This window comes from Cuculus canorus, chromosome 1 (genome assembly GCF_017976375.1).
Source record: "Cuculus canorus isolate bCucCan1 chromosome 1, bCucCan1.pri, whole genome shotgun sequence".
NCBI lineage: Eukaryota > Metazoa > Chordata > Aves > Cuculiformes > Cuculidae > Cuculus > Cuculus canorus.
This window is the reverse complement of record NC_071401.1, coordinates 117,395,712-117,415,886: the sequence shown is the minus strand read 5'-3', so window position 1 is coordinate 117,415,886 and position 20,175 is coordinate 117,395,712. Positions and strand designations below refer to the sequence as shown.

Sequence of the window (20,175 nt, the reverse complement as noted above, 5' to 3'; positions counted from 1 at the left end):
TATGTCACCCATATTAGTTTGCACTTTAATCACTACCCATAAGCCCTCAGTTAGCTCCTCATCCAATCCTATGCAGACCTCCATGCATTCCAGCTGCTCTCTCACAGTAAGGGCAACTCTACCTCCTTCTGTGCTGATGCACAGAAAAGATGACTTTGTAACATTGTTAGGACAGAAATTCATAAACTACATAAGACTCCACATACATCCAAATAGTTAGGAATACTGAATGTGCCAATGTAAAAGCCACACTAAAATACATGGTCAGAAATGTTTGTCAACAAACAAAGATGAGAAACTCTTTGTGCTCCAGATAGAAAGATAAGTGTCACTACTTGAAGAATGGGTTTTATCTCCTCTCTCTCAAATGGCTTGATGCTTTTGAGGCTGAACATCAAAGGCTTTTGTGTCCAGCTATTTCCCTCAGAAGTTTTTTGGGGGTTTAATGTGATTTTTGGGGAAAGGAAAAGGGGTAGTTTCCATTTGTACCTGGAAGAAGCTTTCCACATATTGCAGCAAATAGATCCCACAATCACTGCTGTTATCTTGTTTAGGCACTCTGGGACACAGGTCAATCATAGTTGATTTATTGAATTCTCGATGTGTTTTTCGTTTAGCTTCCCATTCCATTTCAAGGTACCTACACAGAAAGTAAACAGATTAAATACTTCAGAAATAATTCCCAAGCTCAATGCATTTTGCGATACAAACAAACAGCTTTAAACCCATTTCTTTCACCAAATGTGAAATTCATGCAGGGGAATACCACAATTTCCAATATTCTATGACACTCAGGCATCTCTACCATATGATAAGCAATATACAAAATAGAAAGATGCATGATTTTATATAAAAACAGAGTGATTTGTGCTGAGTTTCTTCAAGCCATTAGGATACCAGGGCATTTTTAAATGTAATCTAAAGGAAGAACTCAAATAAATCTTTCTTGGCTATCGCACAGATTTTTCCTGGGTTCATCCTAAAAGGCCAGCAGTGGTTTTCTAACCTGAGTAAACCATTATAAAACCTTAGAATTCACTTTACAACTTTAGTTACAACTGCACCAATATAGCCCTTGCAACCTACTAGTGTACAAGGTATATAAAGACATATTAAAAACTTTAAGGGAACACTTCTTTAATGATTATGACTTATTTGTTATCAGACTTTTCTGTTGTTCTTGTGCTTCAGTAGCAACTCACTGACCCCGCATTCTGGGCTGCCCACTGAGTTTGAAGATGGGATTGGAAGCATAGGGGTCTGATTTTCAAAGGCAACAGTTACCTATACTTTTCTGCTGGCTTTAGTGACAGTTGCAAAGGCTCAGAGGTTGTGAAAACCTAGATCTGACTTTAAGGAACAAAAAATACATAGAGTAAGTCAGACCTTGTGTTTTGATAAAAGCCCCAAGTCCTTGCAATTCTGAGAATAAAAATAGATACAGAACACCACAAAAACCTTTTGGGAAAATGGCAATTGTGAAAAGAAGGCAAACATGAAGTAATTCAAAGATGACAGATCAGAGAAGCACATTCCCTAGAAACTGTAAGAACCTGTGAATTTACACTTTAAAACCAATTTGAACCTGACCACTGCCCAAAACACAATAAAAATCAACTCAAGGAAAGAAGAGGTCACGGAACTCCTGCATCAGCTTTCTTAAACCTCTGCTTTCAGAGTGAAACTGCAAATTGAAGGAATAAGAGGTCTGCTTTCTAAACTTCCCTAATGTCACAACTCCATAAATCATCTCTCATGACATTTCTCCGAACTCCAGGAAACTACTTCCTCTGGAATCACAACCCCAGAAGTAGCTCAAGATATAGAACACCAACTCAATACATCTCACAGAGATTTTTTTTTAAAAAAAGATAAAAAATAAAAAAATAAAATTGCTATTTCACTCTTCCGCCAAAGAGACACGCGATGGGGAGGCCTCTCTATCTAGGGAAATGATAGTTTCACAAAAATTTCTGATTCTCATCTAGCCCTCATATAGTATTTTGAAAAACTTACTTTTACAACAAGGATATACTACTTGGTTTACACATTTTGTTCCTTTCAGTGAAGTGGATACAATATAGAACAAAGAGAACAATGCTGTTCAGCTTCAAATATTTAATAATAGTAACTTATTAAAAAGTTGTTGAGAGATGTTAACATCATTAGGAGTGTGTAAAAGTACTAGAAGTTTGAAGATGTTGTTCCACATAAAAGACTAAGTATATTTTTACTCCCACTTTTCAAAACAAATAATACCATTCTGATAGAACTATACCGATACATTCATGTTTTAGACAGCTTCAGTCGAGTTTCTACTCTTTTTTTTGCACATAGATAGCAGTGGATTTAACACTATATTTCTGTAAACTCCATCAAAAAAAATTAAGATCAGCCCTTTGGAAAATTAAATGTTTAAATTTCAAAGAATTCATTTTAAAGAATCTTCTTCTCTACCCTTAAAAATACCCTTCATTACTGAAAAGACAGGGTTAAAAAAAAATCACCTCTACTTTTTAATTATTATTTTTTTGATTTCAAACAGACTGTCCATTTTACAATTTTTGAATCATGTCTGCACTGCAGATCAAAGACAAGCTTTTTACACAAGTTTCTGTAATGTTACCACAATTTTCTTTGTTGTGGATCTTTACTGATTTCCCTTTAGCATTAGAAATGTACACCTTTATCGTGAAAAGTATTTTGAACATATAAATATGACCAGGAGCATCTCTTTGTAATAAGTAGAAACTGTAGTCACTTACTCTCTCAAAACCTGAACTGTTTTCTGCACAGAACCAGCTTTCAAAGAATCAAAGATGAGGATACAAGGTCTGTAAACAACAAGAACAAAAAAAGATGTTTGTAGTTTTTCATTGCCAACACTACTGAAGCAAATACTTTGTTTGAATACAGCTTAACAATAGCATTAATATCTGAATAATCACAGAAAAAAAATGGACAAGCTCCTACAGTGATAAATAACTGAATGAGTGCAGAATTTCTTAAGATAATTTAATGACAGAATATTAGTATGAAAACAGAAACGTACCTCTTACAAATCTGCCTTTTGGAATTACTTAGGGAGATCTGGAAAAAGAGAAAATATAAATAACCTTAAAAAAACCTACAACAATTAGAAACTCAAACGTCTTCATGGATTTAAAGGTAAAGTCAGAAAGGCTCTCATTCCAGAAACAGAGAAACTGATAAATAACTTTTAAAAACATGTGAAAGCATAGCATAGGCTGTAAGGGTTGATTTATTTGTGTGTGTGTCTTAAACACTCATCTTAATGCAAAACTGTGTGTGCTTCAAGCAGCTTGGCATCTTACTGCCCTGGTGTCCGGGGCGTGAGCTTGAAGAGGGAGGGGTTGTTGCACCTTGTGAATAGGTGACACCTGTTGAATCCTTGTGACAGTGCTGAAGAGGCAAGAGCTCCCCTGACTGCACATGCACCCAAAGAGTTCAAGAAGCAGCTATTCTGACAAGGGTCTCTTGAACTGTGAGTGACCCCTAAAATACCCAGAACCAACCCTGCAACATTCCAGAAGAGACTTTTACGCATGCTCCACTTTGAGAACTTTGCAAGCAGGGATACTGCATGAGCTCGGCAAGACCCCTCCTCTGTGTGCCTCATACGCTAATAAGGGATGGAGCTCCTCTATAAATAACCTGTGTCAAAAAGCACGTGTGCACCCGCTGCCCCATGGTCCACATTTTCTGCTGAAATCTTCACTGGATCCATTTGGGTGGTGATTATTTCTCCATCATATTCCCCTTTCCTGCTATTTTTCTTTTCTTTTTTATCTCTCTCCATCTTTACTCTCTGTAAAAGGCCTTGGCCCTTTTGGTGACATTAACTGTAATTAAGCTGTGTTATTTGGTAAAAAAACACCTTTTGCCAAGTTCTTGTTGTAAATTGTTGTGACATGACTGAGCTTGAAGTAAAGACTGGAATTTTGAGTAAATCCCTAAGGTCAATGTTATTACTTCCATGCTGCCACAAACACACTCAGAAGATCATCTACTCTCCCTGCTTCGGCTGAGCCTAACATAGGCAACACAGTTAGGCAAAGGAGGACTTTAGTTTAATTCAAAGTGCCTTGCACATGCTGCAAGCCATGTAAACATGAACAGTTGCTGCAAAAAAAAAAAAAAAACATGCAAAAACACCTGGTCAAGTCTCAGAGCCTCCAGAAACATGGTAATACGCTTTCAGTACAAAAAGGCACTTACTTTAGAAATGCCTGAATCCAGGACTGAAGCAGAAGCAGCAATTTCATTGCCACCTAGTACAAAAGAACAAATTAAGAAATCTTAAGAAAATACTTCCTATTTTCATTTTCAAATTCATTATTATTAGGATTCAAAATATGATAGTAAAGTATAAACTAATTTTGCTTCCCTTCTGAATGTTCAATTAGCAGAATTACTGAGGGCCTGCCTTCCTGTTAAGATTCCTACTGAAACCAAAGAACTTTCCACTCATGATAGGATCTGAGCCACTGATTTTTATATGTGCCTTCCAGTATTTTCCAGAGCTGCAGACAACAGGAGTTCAGTGCAATCCTTGCTATGCATGGTAATACAAAAACATATTGTATCAATCTTGATCTAAAAGTTACTTTGTAACACATCATATCTCTCCTTCAAGGATTAGGACACTATTAGAACTGTATAAGCATTGACACAATTTTCTTTTAGATTACTTACCTTTTGAGAATAAAATTCTGTTAGCATCAATCTCTTCTTCATCCTTGCAGTTACCAGGAAAGGCCAACACTGAACCAGTTCTGGCGTTCTCACCCTCTGACTGAAGTGGAGACTGTTGAGGCTGGTGATGTAATGAATTCTGATGGGGACACTCTTCATACACAGCTTCTTCTAACCAAGGAAAACAGATGACTGCAATGTACCAATGAGCCCTGCCCAGCAGCAAGGAGAGAGAGGCAAAAAACATCAAAACTGTGTAACATTTGGGTCCAAAGAGGTTATGAGAAGTTTTTATAACATCAAGAGCTCATGGATAACTGTTCTGTGATACATAATCATCATTGCTGTGTTCCTTCATGGCATCTCCTACTAATCCTCTCACTTGATTTTTTTACCTTGCACTTTGGCATAACAGCAAAAATAAGTATCAATTCCTTTTAAAAAAAACCCAAAGCCCACCACAGCAATTTATCAGTGTTTAACCACCCGTTCCACACTGTTCATAAAACAAAAAATAAGATAATAAACTGTGATGGCTATTCTACCTTTTAATATAATTGAGGGATAGCACACCTTCAGCCTTATCTCTTTCTGCAGTTGTTTGCATATGTAACGCTCAGTGACTCTTTAGTTTTACCAGTTTCCATGTGCAGGTCAGTTATTCAACCAGGCCAAAGCAGACCATAAAGTCCTACTCCTGATCCATTAACACTATGAGTAGCTGCGATTTCTTTCTAGAAATGTTCCTTAAGTGCACAGGAATCATCATTCCACACCTGTTACTTCTTCTAAATCTAATGTGTTCAATTCCAGTGATCCAATTTCATAGCCATAAATCTTTTTATCCCCACAACATTCAATTATTTAAATCTTTAACTATCAGAAAAGATATCTAACACATAGACTTACTCCTCATTCACAGGCACAAAGATATAATCTTTACTGAAGATGTTTATATGACGAGTCCATGTTCTTACTCTTATGTGTCTTCTCTGTGCCACTCTGCAGAAACCAAACGACAACTGTTGTTCAGATATGTTCTTTTTTAGTTAAAGTAAGGTATAAAGATTAGTAGTCCTAACATTTACCCAATCCCTCCATGGATTTATTATTTTCTCTTGAGATTTCAACAACAGAGAAAAAAATTAATCAGCACACCATTAAGCATAAGTGACTAACAAGCCATTTACAAATCACCTTAAACTCTTCCAGAAAAAAATCATCTATAGATTTGAAAGGACTTATTGTAGTTATTTATCAAAAAATTATCATTTACTACACAAAATGCAAAAATTTCATATAAACACTACCTAGTGGAAAAACGCTTCTATAGCAATTTACAAACATCCATGAACTAAATTTCACAATAACACTTTTGAAGGCCTGTCTAAAACACCTTTCCCTACTAAAAATTTGGACAATAACTTATTAACATTATGGACAATGAAAACTCTGGTAAAATTTTTAATAGAGCAGTTTATTAAAATGATGCATGCCTTGAGAAACTTTTGAGCTTATAAAAAAGATCAAAATATATAAATAATTGTCTGAAGTAAAGAGTCAGGTAAAGTTGGAGAACGGTGATAACATTTTCTTTCATATTCAGAATGAATCACACATAGATTGTATTGAAAAACAGTATACTTAAATTGTGATAACATTTGACTACTAATCCTTTAGAGAACATTGATTACTATTTTATGTACTAACTGGGAGACGATCTGCAGAACTTCCAAGTGGCATCAATAGGTAGCTTGTTTCTGGTCATAATGGCATCTAAAACGAACTTACGAAACTTTGAGATCCCCCTCAGAATTTTTTTCTGTCCTGGTCAGGCACTTATAGAAGAAACTGCTGAAAATGTGTGTACGATCAGCAAGATCTTTTGGTGCTTTCTCCAACAGCAGATATCTAACAAAGAAACAAAGAAGGAATTTTAAATGTTCTCCTCTAGAAAGTACCATTACTAATAAAAAAGAAGGACAAACATTTTAATGACTTACATACTCAGGTTATGCTTACTATCAGTTGTCTTCACAGCTGCTAATCACATCAAACTTTCAACCAAGAAACAACTAAGAATGCAGTTACTCTTTCTCTCAGATATGTGTTCCAGCATTAATGCTTCAGAATTTATTTTTAGAGTTAGGTTTCTAGCCCTTGCAATTAAGACAGACTTGAAAATTTAACCAAGTCTATGAAGTGCTATATTCCCACATATACAAAAAGCATGTATCAGTAGAGTACTATAAATTGTCTTCCACAGGTTATGCATATGAAAGTCAAGATAAATATAGGAACTCACTCAGTATTATTTTACTGTTGATTATCTTACAATAAACACCAGCTTGAGTGTTTATTCTGTCATCCTAGAAGGCTAAAGGTCTCGCAATTGCAGTGTTCCTACACAAGGTGCCTTCAGCTTCACCCCATGACTTGGGCATCACAGTCATACATGACACAGCTTGCAACACAATGAAAAATGAGAATGCAGCAAGCCTAACAAATTTAAAAAGCAGAGGCATGTCTGCAATGATTGCCTTAAATTCCTTTACAAGGATCTTCCTTTTCTGGAGAGATGAAGCTACAGACATTGAGAGGGTCATGCTTCATGATTCATTTCTAATTTAAAGCAAAATACAGGTGGCTTTGCTGTAAAACCACTTTGAAACACTGTGGGATATGCTTCCTTTCCCACTCCTCTAGAAAAGAAGTTTCAACTGCCCACAGTTACAGCAGCCACACTGGATGCCAAGCAAAATGGAATTCTTGCAGACAACCTCTACAAGAGCCAGAATTCTGCTTAGGTTTAAGTCAGCACAGGGGAAATAAATCTCAGCTTTTGGGAATGGTGGCCCACAATGCTGGTTTTGGAAAACTTCCTTTCACGAGCAATTTTAACAGGATGGTATGAAGCACATAAGCCGAGCACAATTTCCTCAGGGGGTATTACCTATGTTCCTTTCTGCAGGAGCTGTGCATCAGACTAATTCCTGAACTTTTGCACAGAAGAGCAGAGCACGCTCCATTTGATGTAAACTTAGTAAATAAGCTACCTAGTACAGAGCCATTACTTTGTTCAATGCCTGCTTAAAACTGCTCAGTTCTTTATGTTCTGTGAGGTCGTCAAGAGGCTTTTTCTCCCCAGCTATTCTGTCTGGATTACATCACAGCCCTTTAGAGAGACAGGAAGAATGAAACTGTAACAAATTAATCTGTTCGGAATACATAAAAGCTTAAAAAAATCCCAACTTACAAATTCATCATACTGTTACTTCTAAAACAGTTGTATCATACTTAGTGACTAATATTTACAGTAGCATTCAGGTCCAGATCAGGTCTCAGAAAGAAGGGTACAATTAAGGCTACAATTACTTACTTGAGATAGAAATCAATGATGACATCATTGAGAAACTCTCCATATTCTAAGCAATATAAGTCTTCTCTTGTGACTCCCAGTCCTCTTTTTGCAGGTGGGGGTGGATAAACAATTAAACTAGAAAACACAAATCACATTATAACAGTCACAAATTGTGTTTTACGTAACTTTCTTCATAGTATGGGTGTCCCATATGTAGAAGATTTTCTAGGAGACCTGTTATAAGCAGCAGTTCTCAAAACTGTTAACTAACTTAAGTCTTTTACCATTTCTTCCTCCAACAGTTAACTGTTACAAAAAAACATGCACCAGACTGCACGCTGAAATTTTAAGAAACCTTTTGAAAAGGAGATTCTTTTTTATCTTCATCTTACTTTTATCAAAAATAGAAAAACAATTTACAATGACTATATAAAATGGGAAGAAATACTAGGGGACATTCTCAATGGTACGAATGAACGGTGATTTTCTACTCATTAAGACTCTAATAAGGACTCCTACACTTCCAAATGGAAAACTTGGACTTACACATCACGCAGCATATGCACTGCAAGTGGTTTGAAACTGGCCAAGTTACTTCTAACATTACTATTTAAAATGTATTTTAAAAGCTCTAGATTAACAACCATCTTATTTAACTGGGACCATGAATTAAGCATGTTTGCCGTTGCAGAAACAAACCCAATTGCTATACTGTCAGTAAAAACAGTAACGGCAAAAGGCAAGAGTTCTTAACACCAATTTACTTCACTAATATTTGCCATACTGGAAGTATGAGGACTAACAGGCTACTGTAGAACTGAGACATGCCAGCACTTCCATAGTATCTTGCTGCATTATACACTTGTGTGTTCTCATTTTCCAATGTCTTGCATTAACCAAGCTTCTGTACTAACTAGTAAATTGTATGACAAACTAGTTATAACTAGATTGAGCGTGACAGAACAGTGAAAGAAAACATTGTTTAGCTAACTGTTGGAGGAAGAAATGGTAAAAGACTTTTAAGTTAGTTAACAGTTTTGAGAACTGCTTATAACAGGTCTCCTAGAAAATCTTCTACATATGGGACACCCATACTATGAAGGAAGTTACGTAAAATAAGAGGCTCAGCTTAGGTTAGCAATAGTTCTGCTGTGATATAGACTTAGATGAACGCTCACAGAGGCCATGAGTTCCCTACCCTCTGGCTGATGCATTAATGATATATACGAGCCAGTAGCCACAATTCAAGTAATTCCCTAACTTCTGTGAGAACTTCTGTCATCCTGTAACATATCTATTTTGTTTGTTAACTATTAGGATGGAAACAGGAATAACTACCTTCATACTTGGTGATAGTTTAGCTTTCTAGAGGATCTTTCACACAACACTTTCAAATCAATTAGAGAATGCTTTTATTCCAGCAATTTATTAAATTTGTTTTATTTTCATGTTCTCATTTATAGAAATACACTTACTTCTTAACTGCTCCGGTTTCTCCTACTTCTTTCCATTCTTCATTCAGTGCAGAGGACAGAGAGATAGAATAGCAACCACTACTCTGCTTATTTGCAAGGGCATAACTGGGCCTGACCACTTTTGGTTTTGATTCCTGCTAGAAAAAATCCAGATAATAGTTAAAAGCATTACACAGCTTGATATGCAAAACAGAATACAAAACCCAAATCTGAAGCCCACGGCAGTATCCTTCATCGCTGAAGAGGAATCTTGATGGAGAGCAAAAATGTAAACATTAGTATTTAGGCAAATGTGCCACTGTTCAGACAATAAAAAAGTTATGTCCGCTTTAAAATTATGACAGTTCTTAAACTGCTCATGACCTCTATCTGTAACTGTTTAGGCATATTCAGCCAAGTGACATAGAACTGGTTTTGGAGAAGAAAAAAGACCTGAAATGAGGGAAGCAAGCATCAGATTGTCTTAGTAGGAGCTAAGTACGTTTGCAGGGTTTAAAAACCTAGTTCTTAACAATTTGCCTAAAAATTATACAGATTTGAACTGGCTGTCTCCATTCTTAAATTCCCAGTTTCATAGTCAGATTGATCTGTTGTCTCTGTGTTTCTTTCATGGGAACAAACATATGTAACTTCTGAAGTGACAATGATGTGTGATTGGGTTGAGACACTTACTCCTCACATTAACTTGCATGGCCCCATCTCCCCAGCAGCTTTAGGAATCATTTAGCATTTCAAGCTGTGGAGCCCTCACACAAACACCAAGAGATGTCTGGAATGAGCAATACACACCTTCTCCTCTGCTGTACCCTTTTGCTTCCAGCTCAACTGAAAAACAGCCCCACCACTCATTCCTTCATTAACTCCCAACTTTCTGCTCTGGAAATACAACAAGGGCAGGAAATTCCTGTGGTTCTAGGCATACACAACCATGAGACAACCTAAAGCTTCAGTAATTGCCACTAACTGACGACATCTATGCATTATCCCTCTGTGGACGCAATGAAGTTTACTACAAATCTTGTCCCACTGTGAAACAACAAACATGGCTTTTTTTTTTTTATTTGAGCTATAGATTATGAAAGAATTTACTTTTTTTTGCAACTGGCTAATGTAATATTTACTAGGATATGTGAATGCCAGCAGGTGGTGATGAATGAAACAATAGGTAATCACTAACCTGAACTGCAGGCTCATGAGCACTTGAGGTATTCTCCTTTGGCTTACACTGATTTAGGAGATCCTTATGGTAACTCATAAAAGAGGTCTCTTCAGGAGAAAGGTCCTTAAGGAAGGGTAATGCTTGCTTCAAAGACAAAAAGTCAGAAAGATCTGGTGCTCTATTTTTCTTGCTCACAACTGCGATCAATTCAGTCAGTCTGCCTTCTTCTGATTCTGTGAGTGGTTGGGACAGTTCAAGAAATACAAATTCACTAGATTTGGCTGGAAAAAAAGGAAAGAATGGATAGTATTAATTATTAGGTTACACGATCAAAAATTGTCTGCACACCCACAAAGGAGCATAGAAAAACAATGGCTGGAGAGGTAGCCCAAATACCCTGGCCAGCTTATCACAGGGGCCTTCAGCCCACCAAAGGCCCACCTCCACAAGCCCAGAGGAGCACGGTGGCACAATGGCAGGTAGGACCCAAATAGGAAGGACCCAGTAGGACTGGGAAGAAGAGACATCCAGTTTGAGGTCCAGACCTCAAACCCATCAAGACGAATCCTTTTGGACTGAGGGGAGTTGTGCAAGTGAAGCGTACAGCACACATGATGGGATGCAGGGGAAAAGTATTTTAGGATTGCAAAGGACTTATTATGGGAGGTTTCAGGGGAGAACCAAAGGCAGGCAAGGGGAGGTATTTAGGTGAACTGAGGATGAAGAAGTGTGGGAAAAGAGAGAGCTAAGGGCATTAAAAGGACCAGTCACATCTAAATACTTTGCTGGTCAGTACACTTGTCTGGTCATGCAATGTTGTCTTCTTACCAAATTCCTATCTTGTTAGGTGAGGAATTCTTCGTTTGATATGTGTGTATGGGCCCCGAGCGTGGCAACTGGAGTGAGTGTGGGTGTAAAAGTGAGCATGTGATTGCTAGCAAAGATCAAGCTAAAGTAGGTGAATAGGCAAAGTGCCTTGAGAGCCAGAGGCGAGCAGGTCCATAAGGGACAGCTCTTATGGCCGCACTGCCTGTGTATCACTAACGATTAGAGCACAGAGAGGTTAGGTACTGGGGCCCAGGAGAGTCCTGACCAGCTGTGTGACTGCACACACATGACTGCCCATAACAGCAACAGGCAATGTCCTCAGTTGCTTGTAGGTCCAGGTGCCAACAGCTGGGGAGACTGGGATCCAGGACCAGCAACTGGGCAGACTGAGTCTCTGAGCCCAGCTGACAGAGGGATCCACCTTGTACATATGTGAACATGTTTGTGCTTGCCTATGTATATATATACACACATATGTATGTGTGCGTGTGTGTGTATTTTCTCACTACCAGGCCTCTATCCTGCTCAGCCAGAGAGGGGAGAAGGATGAGGCTGCTGGTGCTGTCTGTGTTTGTATGAGTGCTGTATGTCTGTGTTATCTGTGTGGCCAGTTACGTGTATACATGGTATATGTGTGAGCTCTGTATGCTCTATCTATCAATAATACATCTTCACCCTTGTGACTGGTTGGACCTGGGGACACAGAGCTGCAGTAGCCTCACTCCTCTCAGGCTGTCAGATCTGGCACAATGTATTTTCCTCTAATATTAACACGCTAAGAAATAGAGCAGAATCTTAGCAACCATTTCCACAATCTGTAAATACACCACTGATTTGTTTCAAGTCATCTCTACATACATTTCGAAATATTTACATTAATACATATTTAAGAGGCATAAAACATTCAAGAATAGAAATTTAATAATAACTGCTGAAGGTTTCTCCTACAAGAAGAATATAATCAAGGTAAAAAAACCCTAAGATTAAAAAACACCTTGGAGCTCCATACTCAGATTCCACTGATTTCACTGGGATCTGCGTCTATAGAAGCTACATCTATAGAAGCTACCAGTAATTTTAATAGGCTTACATGAAGTAAAGGTAACTCACTGCTAGAATTTCACTTACTATCTCACTTCAAACTACTCCTGCTCCTTACGTAAAGTTAATATTATTTATAATTCTTCTTCATACAGGTGGTGATTATACATAGTAAATATACTGTGAAGTTTAACACAACTCAGAATAATTATTTTGTTAGGTATCATTTTGCAATTAATGTGAAAATGCTAAAGGAAAAACCTTGTGTGACTGTGCCACTCTGAACATCTGAGTGAAAGTTACACGCAGTTTTACATACCCTCATGCTAGAAAAACAAACAGAGCCAGTCCAAAAGACCCTGCAGACTAAATAGCCCATTTGGCCTTTAGTGGAATTTTTTTTTCCATTAACAATGCAATGGCCCAATGCAGCCTTGTCAAAGATCAAATCAACTTTTAACTGCCAAGCCCTTCACATTTGTTACTCAAGAGTAAGGACACTAAACATTCCATTTATTTTAAAGGGCGGGATACATTCTACACAAACTTAGTTTTATAAGGCCTCTTCGCACAGACTACACTTGAGTTGTGCTACAGGGTGGTTTTATTAGGTGGCAGTGGTTTTGAATCACATTGTTAGATTTTTCCTTCTAATTACAAGTATAGAGAAATATTTTGGGAAACCAAAACTGAGCAGTTTATCTTTGAAAAGCTACAAGCTTTCCTCAGTAGTCCAGAACCACAACTGTAAAATAATCACTTTACTGACATGCCAAACATTAGACATTTTCATTGGATTTAAGGAAAGATATTACTCACATGGCTTGCTGATGCTTAACTTTCCTAACTGGGTTTCAATCTTTTCTACATAATCAACAGACAACCAAAGGAAAATGATCATTGTTGAAGAACAGCCACAATCACTTCTCCACAAGCCAAACCTTCTCAGGTCCAGAGTATCCACTGTCAGGTTAATATTTTTATTCAGAGCCACTGTAGAAAATAGAATTTAAATAAATATAACTTTCACAGCCACAGGTAATCATAAAGTCATACATGTTATATAATAACTACATATTAAGATGTAAGTATGATCAGAGTGTATGAAAATAGTACAGATTTTATTCCTGACAGTACATAAAATGTGTTCAGAATTCCATACTTAAATCACTTATATCAATGTGAAATAAAGCTACCAAATCGTAATACCAAAAGCTAAACAACAACACACGGTATTCTTCCATGAAAAAAAAAAATGTATTTTTGCTCAGAATAACCACAGTTTATACCTAAAAATGTAGAAAAAAAATACTGCAAATCATGAATGTCTATTTGCTTTTGGTCAATTCAATTCAGAACTGCTCACAAACTTTCTCCTATGAGATACAGGAACTACGTATCAACTTTGGAAAATGGACTGAATGCAAATTTACACTTCCATTCCTCTTAGCCTTAATCAACTCATAAACTTGTCTTTAATAAACCTAAGGGTCTAAAACCCTAATCTGAAAAGATTAGTGTTTCACTTCAGAAACATGCAGAGTCATACTTACTACAGTTCAACAGTTTATATATGTATGAATGCAGGAGGCAAGACCATTAAAACTGTTAGGTTGGTGCAAAAACAATTATCATTTTTAACCATCAACTTAAAATTAGAATAAAATTTTTTGATCAAAATAAGGACTGTTAGAATCTACACACTTTTGCCATCAAGAAATAAGTCTAAGTAGCATAGAATTCTGGAGTCCTGGAATTGATGAATTCTTCAAAGGCATTATGAGATGCTGCTTGGCTGTGGAAAACCTTCACCTTCTCTTGCAGGAAGTTGTTGAGATGCCTGAAAACATGGCAATCAACTGGGCGAGAGGTCTGGTGAGTAAGCCTGCAGAGTCACTTGCAAGACATGCAGTCAGGCATTCTCTTGGAGAAGAACCTGTTCTTTTCAATCAACCAGTGATGGAAGTAAAGGTTGCGGTACTTGGTGTGTTTTATCAGTTTCCCGGCAATACTCCTCTGTTGTGGTTATTTCACCAGGATTCAAGAAGTTGTAGTGGATACTTCCACTTGCCAACCATGAAACAGTGATCATAAACTTTTCTTAATGCAGCTTGGGTTTGGGGAAGCGTTTTGGTGCTTTACCTTGATCCAGCCACTGCGCAGAATACCTTCTGTTGTTGTACAGAATCCATTTTTCATCAAATGTCAAAAAGCAATCAAGAAATGGAGTGGTTTTGTTGCACAAAAGCAGCACAGAGCAGACTTCATAATGGCAAATTTATTTTTCTTTTTCTTTTTCTTCAGCTCATGCAGCACCCATTTGTCAAGCTTTGTTGATTTTCCAGTTTGGTGTAAATACCAAAAAAATTGTTGAATGGTCAACGTTTAGTTCTTCTGCAGCCTCTTGAATTGTTTTGTGTGGGTCTGCTTCAATATCGGCCCTCAACTGGTTGTTGTCTATCATAGAAGGATGTCCATGATTCCTCCTCATCTTCAAAGCTCTCATTTCCATTACGAAATTTCTGGGACCAACCTCAAGTTGTATGTTCGTTGATGGTCCCCTGGCCAAATGCTTGGTTGACATAGCTAGCAGTTTCCGCTGCTTTATGTCCCCTTTTGAACTAGCACAACAAAATCACTCAAATTCACTTTTTTCCATCTTTAATTTGATAACGTAATATAAAAAACAATAAACAGTGAAACCAAAACCACTAGCATAAATAAGTAGAACAAATTTCACGCTATAAAATGGTATACAAAATGAATACAGTTAAAGTGTAATCAAACGCAAGCATGGCAGTTTATAATGACAAAACTGACAATTATTTTTGCATCAACCTAATACAAGTTCTTCTTAAAAGTGTAAGAACTTAATAAGTCATTACTGCTTACATTATATACACTGATACTTTATATTGAAAAATGCGAATTTAAAAAATTATTTAATGTCCTTATGAAAGCAAGTAAGATTACAAATATATACAGAGTATTTTAATGCAATATTTTAAAGACTCAGTTAAGAGAAGGCTAAAGAAAAAAAATTCTTACCCTGAAATGGGATCGTAATATACTTGGTTGAAAACTGAAACGAGATTAAAAAACATATAATTAGCTTGCTTTTCACAAATTGATTAAAATAAGATAAGAATGTATAATTATCTGCACCTCCTTCTTTGTTCACAGCAAAATAAGCTGAAGCTAATATCCTGGAATTGTTTAGGTTGGAAAAGATCCTTAAGATCATTGAGTCCAACTGTCAATCTATTACTACCAAGTCCAATATGCCTAATTTGAGACTTAATATTGCCTATGTCACCTAAAATAACACTCCTAAATACATATTACATCATCTAAATTACAGGAAACTTACTTCCAGAAGTGCTTACCACTGAGAAATAAGCAGAAAGTTGAGGAGCTGCCTACAGGACCCATAAGAAGAAAAAAGTTATGAACACTTGGGACAAAAGGAGCTTATTTGTGAGTACTCCATGACAATGACTGTCAGCTGCACTATATGAATTAAGGACACTATATAAATGGTCTAACATTGGGGTATTACTTTGAATTGTTACCTTTGAATTAAAGGCCTTTAAAGTTTCCACTTATACTGCTATGTTAAAAATTCATCTGTACAAAGAATGCTTTCTTGTCACTTTGACCAAAGATTGGCACATACATCGAGTGAAAAAGTTTCTCTTATGTTATCACAGTAAGCACAAATGTTTTTTCCAAGGAAAAACTTCATTTTCCACCTGAAAGAACTGATTCTAAAAAATATTTCAACTCATTGCTCAAATTATTTTGGCATACTAATTTAGGAAATTTCCACTAAAAGTCTTTATTACTGCATGACAACTGCTGCACAAACCCACTGTTTTGTGAAAAGCTGAAATTATTACTACAATCCAAGATTTAAAAATGCCTTACTGTAAGCAAAGAAAGTATATATACATGTTGAAACGTTTACGTCTCGATTGCAATTGTGTTGTTTTCATGCTCTTTAAAGCTACAAAACAAACAATTTTCTTTTTAAAATGAAAGATTAGCACATATTATATATCTGAACTCTGATCACTATGGATTACTTTATTCTAATAGCTGTCCTGTTTCCGAGAAAAGTAACCATTGTTTATTATAATAAAGTGACATTAACACAAACATTATTTTCTGTTAGAATTTTCATGAAAAGCTTCCTCAGTATGATACCTGTTCCAGTATAGCACTTACACAGTGCTTATATGCTATAACCTTTACCTCTGAAAACTGGGGCCACAGAAAATCCCAGTTAGCTTTTTTAGTGACACCTATCCAAACATATGATGTAATGGAGTACACACTTTGTTGTTTAGCTAAAGCAGTTTGATGTAACAATAATCAAAACTCAGTGCTTCCACATTAAGTACCACTAGCTTTGCTTAACCGGGATTTTAATTTTTAAATATTGTCAACATATCACCATAACAGAACAACTTACCCTAGCAGGACCTGTTGATAACCATTTAAATTTCCCAATGTATAGACTATCAAATTCAATATTCAGTCCTGAGTTCATCTGTTTTCTAGGTGTGCTTCCAGAAGTTAAGCTGATAGGACACTTATCTTCAACTGACTCTGTTAAAAACTGAGAGGGAAAAAAGTGTATTTACTGCAGAGATACAAATTAGATACTTCCCTCCTGCACTCTTAAGAATTTTCCCTTTGTGTTTGTAAGAACTTATTCCCAAAGCCAACTTCCATACAAGTATTCCATCCAAAAAAGCTGCAGATGTTATTACAATCATTTCTGACAACATCCTTAAAGGCCTAACAGTGCCTTAATACCATCTCTAAAGCTCCCACTGCCAAGACACAACCCATGCTTTTTACTAATCAAGAGCCAAGTCAAAACTCAAATAACAGAGCAACAAAAAAAATACTACTTTTGATATTAAAGGTACAGGATCTAATTCAATGCTTATGATCATAATGACGCATCTGTGAGAAAAGGCAGCAATAGCTTTTCTGACTTATTTCAGGATTACAGAGATAACTCAAATCCAGGTGAAAGCAAGCAGCACAAGGATAAGCAAGCCCAAAAAGGGACAACGTTTATGGCTAGTTTTAGATTCAAATTCCACTGCTAGCCACACAGGAAAGGGAACTTTACCCAATTTCTGTCTGCTGTTAACAAAGATTCTTGAAAGTCTTCATGCACTGAATTACAACAGAGGACTGGATGACAAGAAGCAAGTGCAGATTTCAACTATCATCAACATAAAACTGAGTGAAAAATAACTTTTCACAGATATATCTTTCTCATGTTCACCTCTAGCTCAGATTACTACTTGATTCTTCCTGTTCTGTAATATTATACTTTTCCAAATGTTTCTTTTCAAAATACATTGCGAATACGTTTTCAATACGTTGCAAAAACACTCAAACTTCAGAGTCAGAGATCTTCTCTGTAGACTGTCCAGAATTCTAATCTGTGAAATACATTAACATTAGCTACTGCTTGTTCCTGAGACTAATTATACCTACTCTAAGCATTTTACTTTTGGTCTAACATGCAAGAAAAAATAAACATTGGAGAAATCAATTAAAGAGTTGGAATAACAATACATAGGCCAAAAACTGGACTACCTGCTCTGTGTGTCTTTCCATCTTGTCTTCCAATTGCTCTGCCAAGACACAGATGTCAGACTGTTGATCTCTATTATCAGTGATACTACCCTGCAGCAGCTCTGTACATTTTGGTTCAGAAAGTCCATCTTCATCATCACTGGAAAGGACAACTAAAAAGGAAAGAAGTACACATATACTACAAGATGCAGACTTAAGAATATTTCATTGTGGGTTTCAGATGAGCAAGGAATTCTCTCCTGCACTAATATCAAAGTACATTGTCCAAACCAATCAGGGTCTGTGTACATGGAAGCATATGCAACAAGTACTGCTTTGTACTTTACTAACACTTTTTACCCACCATCCTCAAAATTAGATCTGACTATTAAAAGCAAGAGGCCACAACACAGTTGCTTCAAAGAGGAAAGAATATTTTTTTCTCAGTTCAAGCATCATGAAAAAGTACAAGCTTGATTTTCCATAGCCACAAAATCAGCTGCAAAATATAAGGATTGGAATTTGAAAACCCTGCTGTCTATTATGTTTCTCAAGCATAAGACCCTACACTCCAGTAGGGGACACTGGCACTAAGCACTGTTCTATAACCTGCCCGGTGCATTACAACCATGATCTGTCTTCGGTCTTTTGTTCCATATGTTTTTAACTAGTCAGTCACGCATGAGTTCTCCTAATACCTAAGGATACCAATAGTAATTGTCAGCAGCACAGATACAGTACATACTTGGGTCAACTGAAACAAGTTGCTGATTACCCCTGCAGATTCTGCTCCGTAGCTTGCTCAGGTATTGTGATGTGTCTATCTTTAATGTCCTTATAGTACTAACTCGTGATGAAATCATGTCCCCACTGGTGGCAGAAAGCTGTTTGTCTGACAGATTTCTGAGAGGAGACAGTAAGCCAGGTTTCTCTGTGCAGCTGTGAGCAGGCCTTAAGTGGCTGTGGGTGGAAGTCTCCTTATTGTCTCCCTCTGACAGCTGCGGCACACAATCCAGCACCAGAACTGCATTAGATTTGTGACTCTCTTCATCCTCACAGGTTGTTCTGTGGCCAGGAGACCGCGTTGAACTCAATCTTTGCTCCTTCTAGAAAACAGGCATCAGAGACAGGATATACATTTATTTCTTCACTTTCTAGGATGGTTCAGTGATCACTAAGACTTAGCTATGTGCTAGACAAGATAATTACAGCTTAATGCAGCTGCAGTTAGAGCTCAAGTCAGCGTTATTTCTCCCTCCTTGTATTTTAAAGGTTCATTTATTTATCATAAAGGTACGAGGGATAAACTTTTAAAAGTCTACTATGACCTCCATTCAAGCAGCTCTCTCACTGTCTCACACTGAAAGACCAAGCACCAAGCACACTTAGCAAACGTGCAACTTGGTCAACTCAGCAACTTCTGTGGGGTTTTAATCGGACAGTTACAGAGATGCCTTTATTGTACTCAAACACTTCAATACAAATCACAGTTTGTACTGCACTGACTGATTCCCTCAGTCTTTTCTCTTTTTTTTTTTTTTCCCACTCAAATCCTAATGACTTTAAGGAAGGATATGGTACACTGAAGTGGAGGGAGGGAGAGAAAAAAGAGAAAAAGAGAGGGAGAGAGAGAAAAAAGAGAAAAAGAGAGGGAGAGAGAGAAGGTGAGAGAAAGAAGACACCTACAAAATTTTGATAACCCCAGGTATACTATGTACTTTTTGTATCGAAGTCCCTAACTAGTTCCATACCATCTGTGAAAGACACCTCACTGAAGTGGCTAGGTGCCTTATTTCCAAAAACGTTTTACTTCATGCTCCTGTCTGAAGGAAACACAGTCATTCATCTTCCACAACCTTTCTGCTACAACAAGCACATTCTGATATGTTATGGACAGAAGTACATATACTCACTCTTCTTGACGTACCACTGAACTACTTTCCCTCAACAGGTATAGCAGTATCCATAGATATCCTACTTATGAGTATTATTAT

General features: G+C 37.0%; 1 protein-coding gene across 3 annotated transcripts in view; it reads right to left on the bottom strand.

The window, feature by feature from the left end:
* Nucleotides 1-20,175, bottom strand: part of SENP7 (SUMO specific peptidase 7) — a 43,521-nt gene that overhangs the window by 4,792 nt on the left and 18,554 nt on the right. For 2 of the 3 annotated variants that reach the window (XM_054061413.1, XM_054061428.1), the window contains 15 exons: nt 18,927-19,287; nt 18,203-18,354; nt 17,055-17,201; nt 15,629-15,662; nt 13,400-13,573; nt 10,730-10,992; nt 9,553-9,689; nt 8,096-8,212; nt 6,508-6,627; nt 5,626-5,718; nt 4,717-4,928; nt 4,240-4,292; nt 3,053-3,090; nt 2,766-2,834; nt 490-640 (listed from right to left, as the gene is read on the bottom strand). In XM_054061413.1, the coding sequence (XP_053917388.1) occupies nt 490-640; nt 2,766-2,834; nt 3,053-3,090; nt 4,240-4,292; nt 4,717-4,928; nt 5,626-5,718; nt 6,508-6,627; nt 8,096-8,212; nt 9,553-9,689; nt 10,730-10,992; nt 13,400-13,573; nt 15,629-15,662; nt 17,055-17,201; nt 18,203-18,354; nt 18,927-19,287 (2,121 nt within the window). The remainder of the gene's footprint in view (nt 1-489; nt 641-2,765; nt 2,835-3,052; nt 3,091-4,239; nt 4,293-4,716; nt 4,929-5,625; nt 5,719-6,507; nt 6,628-8,095; nt 8,213-9,552; nt 9,690-10,729; nt 10,993-13,399; nt 13,574-15,628; nt 15,663-17,054; nt 17,202-18,202; nt 18,355-18,926; nt 19,288-20,175) is intronic. The other variant, XM_009555238.2, reaches the window with a different exon arrangement.